The sequence below is a fragment of the Chelonia mydas genome, chromosome 7, assembly GCF_015237465.2.
Source record: "Chelonia mydas isolate rCheMyd1 chromosome 7, rCheMyd1.pri.v2, whole genome shotgun sequence".
NCBI classification, from domain to species: Eukaryota; Metazoa; Chordata; order Testudines; family Cheloniidae; genus Chelonia; species Chelonia mydas.
The window spans coordinates 89,400,423-89,408,387 of NC_057853.1; the positions used below are offsets into that span (position 1 = coordinate 89,400,423).

Here is a 7,965-nt window from a genome sequence, read left to right on the forward strand (position 1 = left end):
ATCTTTTTTCTTTTTTCCTTAAAGTTTAATTGTGGCTATAGTTGAAAGGGTTTCTCTCCCCTTACTTTAAGAACTTTTTTTTTTTTTTAATACTATCAGGTTTGGTGGCTGGGAATGACCCTGTTCCAGCATATGCCAAAAAGTTCCACCAGATTTCTAAGTACCGATCTTTGTATCTTCTCCCTTGTAGAGCCCTGACTGATGAATACCAGAATTCCCCACACTTTTTGATACCAGTCAGTAGTTTCAGGACAGTAACTCCTCTTCCACCATCTTGCTGTAGTACTTTTAGTGGCAACTAGGAGATGAGTGATCAGTTATTTCTGGCTTTTATAAGATGCAGAGTTTTCAGGACAACTTAATAAAAATACTTGAGCTATCTGACAGCTGACATCCTGATTTCCCGTATGGTTTTCCAAAATGTTTTAATTGTTGGCCTCTTCCACCATATATGGAGAAATCATCCTATTTTGTTACATTCTCTTTAGCATTTGCTCTATCCCTGTACCATAAATATGTTTAATTCTAAGGGGAGTGAGAAAATTGATAAATAATTTTAATGTAATTTTCTTTTAATAATGTGTGTTTTGAGGAGTGGGGAACACTGCCCCATATATTTGCCCATTCCTCGATTTTGGTGTCTTTGCCTATGTCAACTTTCTATCGTTTCATGAACATAGTTATTTGCTGTAAATTACAGTGATTACTTTGTACAGAATGGAAAGTAAGCCTTTGTGTTTCATGGATGTGGAGTCGTTTTTCAAATTCTGTCAATCAATGGACAAAATTCTAATGGATTTCCCTATCTGATATTAAAGAATTATTTCATATGTCTCAAAGCCATGAAGAGGGATATTTTATATCTCCCTAATCCAACTACATTATCAACTATAACTGCATCAACTTGGATAATCTCCAAGAGTTCTCAACCATCAACTTTAACGCTATGGTTTACAGAAGGTTAATTGTTATATTGAAAAATCTATTGTATTTCTGTTGGTTCTTTGCTTAACTGCAAACACCTTCTTGTACCAGTAAATCAGTGGGCATAGAATCTCAGAAAGAATATAATTCTGATCAATGTAAGAATGAACACAGAATGCGAACTGTGGACCAGTATTGAAATGATGCACTCAGTCTTAGGGCTGCATGACTTTTAAAAACCCTTCTGGTTGGTTGCCTTATCAGTCTGGAATTAAATTTTGAAAGTGAAGCAAGCAAGTATTTTAACAACATCATGATATCAGTCTCCATTCTGAAAAGCTGCCTACTGTTTCCTTTTTTAATAGAAACAATGTCTAATTAATTTCTAAAGTTTCTTTTAAAATCCACTATTCATTTTGATCATTTCAGGATACTTTGGGACAGAACAAATAATAAAGGATATTAAAATATGTATATTTTTTCTTTCTTAGACATTTAAAACAGGAGAATTCAGATATTTTGATTATGGCAGTGAGGAGAATGAAGTTAAATCCAACCAGGTAAGAAAAATCTGTGATCTCTTAAAAGTAAAAATAAACAGAGTACTACAGCAAGAATATTTCTAGCGAGGGAATAAAGTGTATTGGTATATTAGCTGCATGGAGAGCTGGATTTCTGTCTGATTGTAGTGGAAATATCATCTTAGTTGATTTATTTGAATTATTCAATACTCTGCTCAAAATATTTTCACCACTGCAAATTCTTTGGTGTTTGTCCACTGTCCCTGTCCAGCTGTTGTTTTTCTATTGACTTTCCAGTGAAATCCATGGAACTTAATGATGTTCTAGCTACATCTAACAATGAAATAGTTGCCTTCTTTCTGGATGCACTCAGAACTTCAGGCAGATATCAAGCCACAGATGAATATTTTGTGTTTAAAACTTACTACTTGACAGGCTTTCACTTTTAAAGGTGTTTAATTTGTTTTCCAGACTGAAGCCCCCTTGTATAGGTTAGAAGATATGAAAGTTCCAACTGCATTGTGGTATGGTGGAGAGGACTGGCTTGAGGACCTGGAGGATATAAAAATATTACTCCCACAAATCACAAATCTACAGTATGAAAAGTATATTCCTGATTGGGCCCATTTTGATTTCATTTGGGGTCTTGAAGCTTCTGAGCGAGTATACAGTGAAATCATTGATCTGATGAAGAAACATCCAGAGAATTGCATATTAGTTTGTTAGAATTAAGCAGGATTTAGAAGGATTCCTATGAAATAAGCTTTGTTTCTGAACTAATTGTAGGGTTAACAAAGGTGTTTGCTATGATTCCTTGGATTTGCACTACTTGTCATTACCATATTGTCTATCCTGCTGGAAATTCGGGGACCTCCTCAAGGATCTGAATTTAATTTCTTAGAGGAGAGAGATGTTTATGGCTTCAAATTTATCCCATGCCTAGAAATGTGTTGAACAATGAAAATGAAAATCCTAAAAATTTTAATATTTCAATGTGAAAGTGGAAATTTCACTCTTTGTGTGACAGTTGTGAAAATTCACACTAAATAATATAGCAGGATTCATTTTTCTCACGTAAGTGACTGATTCAAATAACATTAGCCTCAGCCATACAAAATTTCATGTGTTTGTTTGAATGTTTTCAACAAGGAAAGGTAATTTCATAAAGTGATATTCGGGGGGCACAAAACCAACAAAAACTGCTAAGGTTTTGGTGAAAAAAATCATGATTGTTTCAGGACACAATTTGAGGCATAATTGTTTCTCTTAGCTTTGAGGGATTGGGAAGATTTTGGTGGGAGATGATAATGCTCATAAATGTTTTTGGCTGCAAGGTTATGTATGTATGCTTATTGCTAAAAGGAGAGTCCCGGAGTTGTTTGTAACTGTATTTTTTAAATGTGTCAAGGAGAATCCAGAGAAAAGGATGGAAGTGTATAAAATGAGTGTATAAATAAAAATAAATCAAATTAAACCAATACACCTTGCGTAGCTGTATGTGTTACTTATTGGGTTTTACCGTTTTGCCTGCTTCACTCATTCATTAAATAACTAGAAATTGGAAAGGCCAAAATGGAGAAAACAGCACAGGGTGGGAAAAAAACCCCAAGAGATTGTTTAACTATATCAGAAGCAGGAAGCCTGTGAAAGGTTATTCCACATCTTGCCACTGTGAGGTTCTTATGCCATCCTCTGAAGCTGCTGGTTTTGGCCACTATTGGAGATGGGGACACTGAGCTAGCTATTCCGTGCATTTGATCTGGCAGGGCAATTCCTAAGTTTTCACTGATAAATGGTGCCATTTAGACACAGGCCAACATTGGGGGTGATTGCACCTCCTCAAGGGGAGCTCAGGAAGGCACAGTCCCCTCCCCAAGTTTCCTGGAATGAAGGGGGATCCTTCTTTCTATTGTGGGAGGTGGAATTGGCCTCACCTCCACCTCACAACTTTAGGGTGAGTGTATACCCCTCAGGCTCGATAGGGGAGTAGTCCCTGTGATCAGGGTGCTCAGAGACTGAGTTGTAGAGGTCTCCTTGTATTCTCCTCAAGCACCCATGTGAAGGGCACATCAGTCTGGCCCTATATTATCACATCACTACCAGCCCCAATCCTGCAAATCCCTTATTATGCTAAAGACTTAATCTCTCAGTGCCTCAATTCCCCACTGGTAAAATGGGAATACAAATGCTTCCTGTCTAGCGGATCTTAAACATAAAAAAGAAGCTTACAAGAAGTGGAAGGTTGGACATATGACCAGGGAAGAGTATAAAAATATTGCTCGGGCATGTAGGAATGAAATCAGGAGGGCCAAATCGCACCTGGAGCTGCAGCTAGCAAGAGATGTCAAGAGTAACAAGAAGGGTTTCTTCAGGTATGTTGGCAACAAGAAGAAAGCCAAGGAAAGTGTGGGCCCCTTACTGAATGAGGGAGGCAACCTAGTGACAGAGGATGTGGAAAAAGCTAATGTACTCAATGCTTTTTTTGCCTCTGTTTTCACTAACAAGGTCAGCTCCCAGACTGCTGCGCTGGGCATCACAAAATGGGGAAGAGATGGCCAGCCCTCTGTGGAGATAGAGGTGGTTAGGGACTATTTAGAAAAGCTGGACGTGCACAAGTCCATGGGGCCGGACGAGTTGCATCCGAGAGTGCTGAAGGAATTGGCGGCTGTGATTGCAGAGCCCTTGGCCATTATCTTTGAAAACTCGTGGCGAACGGGGGAAGTCCCGGATGACTGGAAAAAGGCTAATGTAGTGCCAATCTTTAAAAAAGAGAAGAAGGAGGATCCTGGGAACTACAGGCCAGCCAGCCTCACCTCAGTCCCTGGAAAAATCATGGAGCAGGTCCTCAAAGAATCAATCCTGAAGCACTTACATGAGAGGAAAGTGATCAGGAACAGTCAGCATGGATTCACCAAGGGAAGGTCATGCCTGACTAATCTAATCGCCTTTTATGATGAGATTACTGGTTCTGTGGATGAAGGGAAAGCAGTGGATGTATTGTTTCTTGACTTTAGCAAAGCTTTTGACACAGTCTCCCACAGTATTCTTGTCAGCAAGTTAAGGAAGTATGGGCTGGATGAATGCACTATAAGGTGGGTAGAAAGCTGGCTAGATTGTCGGGCTCAACGGGTAGTGATCAATGGCTCCATGTCTAGTTGGCAGCCGGTGTCAAGTGGAGTGCCCCAGGGGTCAGTCCTGGGGCCGGTTTTGTTCAATATCTTCATAAATGATCTGGAGGATGGTGTGGATTGCACTCTCAGCAAATTTGCGGATGATACTAAACTGGGAGGAGTGGTAGATACGCTGGAGGGGAGGGATAGGATACAGAAGGACCTAGACAAATTGGAGGATTGGGCCAAAAGAAATCTGATGAGGTTCAATAAGGATAAGTGCAGGGTCCTGCACTTAGGATGGAAGAATCCAATGCACCGCTACAGACTAGGGACCGAATGGCTAGGCAGCAGTTCTGCGGAAAAGGACCTAGGGGTGACAGTGGACGAGAAGCTGGATATGAGTCAGCAGTGTGCCCTTGTTGCCAAGAAGGCCAATGGCATTTTGGGATGTATAAGTAGGGGCATAGCGAGCAGATCGAGGGACGTGATCGTTCCCCTCTATTCGACACTGGTGAGGCCTCATCTGGAGTACTGTGTCCAGTTTTGGGCCCCACACTACAGGAAGGATGTGGATAAATTGGAGAGAGTCCAGCGAAGGGCAACAAAAATTATTAGGGGTCTAGAGCACATGACTTATGAGGAGAGGCTGAGGGAACTGGGATTGTTTAGTCTGCAGAAGAGAAGAATGAGGGGGGATTTGATAGCTGCTTTCAACTACCTGAAAGGGGGTTCCAAAGAGGATGGCTCTAGACTGTTCTCAATGGTAGCAGATGACAGAACGAGGAGTAATGGTCTCAAGTTGCAATGGGGGAGGTTTAGATTGGATATTAGGAAAAACTTTTTCACTAAGAGGGTGGTGAAACACTGGAATGCGTTACCTAGGGAGGTGGTAGAATCTCCTTCCTTAGAGGTTTTTAAGGTCAGGCTTGACAAAGCCCTGGCTGGGATGATTTAACTGGGAATTGGTCCTGCTTCGAGCAGGGGGTTGGACTAGATGACCTTCTGGGGTCCCTTCCAACCCTGATATTCTATGATTCTATGTCTCATCCCCCTTCTCAGTCTTTATTCCTACAGTTTAACTCTGTGTGATGTTTTCAGACTAGTTTATTCACTGAAAAATGCTGGTTTGATTAACTTGAAACTATTCGCAAATTTGACACAAATCTCCTGAATAGTTTTGGCCAAAAGAATTTTTTTGGGTTAGATTCACAAAGGGATTTAGAAGCTATTCACAAAAGGGGGGTAACGGCGTGGTGGTGTGCTGCCTGCAGCCTGGTGGTTAAGGTGCTTATCGGGTATATAGGAGAGGCTGGTTTTAATCCCCACTTTGGATTAGAGAGTTGAATCCAGGTATCTCCCTGCCCAGGTGAGTGCCCTAACTACTGGGCTAGAGGATATCTGTCAGTGCAGCTCTCTGTCTCTCCTGTAGAAGTGCTTCACTTTGTATGAAATTCTTGAATACTCATTGAGCCAGAGAGAGAATGAAAATGACTCTACTTTCAGAGATGGGATGCCATCTCTTATGCATTTCTGCAGTGATTCAGTATCAGCCTAAGGGATCGAGAGGGCATTAGGGGGCTGGAGCACATGACTTATGAGGAGAGGCTGAGGGAACTGGGCTTGTTCACTCTGCAGAAGAGAAGGGAGGGATTTGATAGCAGCCTTCAACTACCTGAAGGTGGGTTCCAAAGAGGATGGAGCTAAGCTGTTCTCAGTGGTGGTAGATGACAGAACAAGAAGCAATGGTCTCAAGTTGCCGTGGGAGAGGTCTAGGTTGGATGTTAGGAAACACTATTTCACTAGAAGGATGGTGAAGCACTGGAATTGGTTACCTAGGGAGGTGGTGGAATCTCCATCCTTAGAGGTTTTTAAGGCCTGGCTTGACAAAGCCCTGGCTGTGATGATTTAGTTGGGGTTGGTCCTGCTTTGAGCAGGGGGTTGGACTAGAATACTAGATGACCTGCTGAGGTCTCTTCCAACCCTAATCTTCTATGATCAATTATTCAGTCACTTATGCATGTACTTAACTTTAAGGCTACTGTATAACATGTTGGCTGGATACAAACTAGTTTAAATTTAATTTTCTCTTGTCATGTTCCACAAAGCAATCGCTGATCTGTGTGCAGTGCCCAAGTTGTAAATGGTGCTAAGCTGTGTCTCATCCCATATAAAATGTTACTTGCATCATGTAACATAATGTAATCACTGTAATCTGTGTCTATAATCGCCACAGTCATTGACCTAAACCAACAGCACAAACATGAAGACTTAGCTATGAAGGTTTCAGTCAGATCCTTGTCCAACTCAGTTAGTTGCCGCTGTGCCTGGGAGCTGGTAAGGGCTTTTTCTGTGGCATGGCTAAACCACAAGTAAATACACAAACTTAAAATGGACTTTGCATGGGCCTTTTGTATGAGTAAATCTTAGCTCACTCCAGTGTCTATGTTAAGCAAATATAAAAGGGGGCAAGAGAGCAGGGCCAAAGCGAATCTGTGGTGTTTATTAGTTGCAGAAAACATTTCATGGTACGCCCCCAGTTCTAGCCATTAACAAGCCAAACACTTCTATGCTTAAGCTGCATGTTTTAAAAAAGAATGATTTTATTGCACACGCTAGCATATCAACAAATGTCAGAGGACTGGGCACATATTCAGCAGGAGTGGAGTTTTCTGCCAGTTACCCTATTGCCTTCCGTGGCACTGCATTGCTGTAAATGAGTGCAGAATTTGGCCCACACAGTGGTCTACTTGCAGGAAGGAATATCATAGGATTAACAATCAGTACCCGTTTCCCAGTTATGTTCACTCAAAATATAATGTTGACCTCAAGCTAGATTTATTCTTCTTCGGTTTAATCAGCTTAATCAATACGTTTTATTGTAGAATGACGAACAAATCTATGAATATGATAAGGAAATAATATATGCAGTCAGCAAAGTACAATCTATTTTATCTAATTTATTAAATTCTTCACAATCTTTGCATGATTATAACTTTGGGGACATCACATCCCAATCTGGTGTTTTAGGGGAGAGATTACTTTTGGTTAATAGCAATGTTATGCCAGGAGCCAAGTCCATCCCATTGACATTAATGTTAATGAGATTTGGATATTGGCAACAGCCATGCTGCTTATCAACAACTTTTCACCTCTCCCTGCTGGTCCTGCCCTGGTATTGGTTGCCTGGGCTTAGCACATCCCAGCACTTTCTTCCCTGGCTTCAGCCTCACAAACCTACCTGTCTCTGGGGACCCACTGCCCAAATAGTAGGTAATGGACTGGGGCACCTGCATCTCCACCCAGCAGGGAAGCCCCTGCTGGAATCCCGGCACTACAGGTTGAGAGGGGAGGTTTCAGGCAGGGCAGGAATGTGGAAGGGTGTGGGGTTTTCCATGGAAATCTCAGGG

At 41.5% G+C, this 7,965-nt stretch overlaps 1 protein-coding gene across 1 annotated transcript in view; it reads left to right on the plus strand.

The window, feature by feature from the left end:
- Nucleotides 1-2,915, plus strand: part of LOC122461343 (lipase member M-like) — a 30,421-nt gene extending 27,506 nt beyond the window's left edge. Inside the window, exons 4-5 of the mRNA XM_043550754.1 lie at nucleotides 1,416-1,484; nucleotides 1,917-2,915. Of these exons, the coding sequence (XP_043406689.1) occupies nucleotides 1,416-1,484; nucleotides 1,917-2,171 (324 nt within the window). The 3' untranslated portion in view covers nucleotides 2,172-2,915. The remainder of the gene's footprint in view (nucleotides 1-1,415; nucleotides 1,485-1,916) is intronic.
- The last annotated feature ends 5,050 nt before the right edge of the window (nucleotides 2,916-7,965 follow it).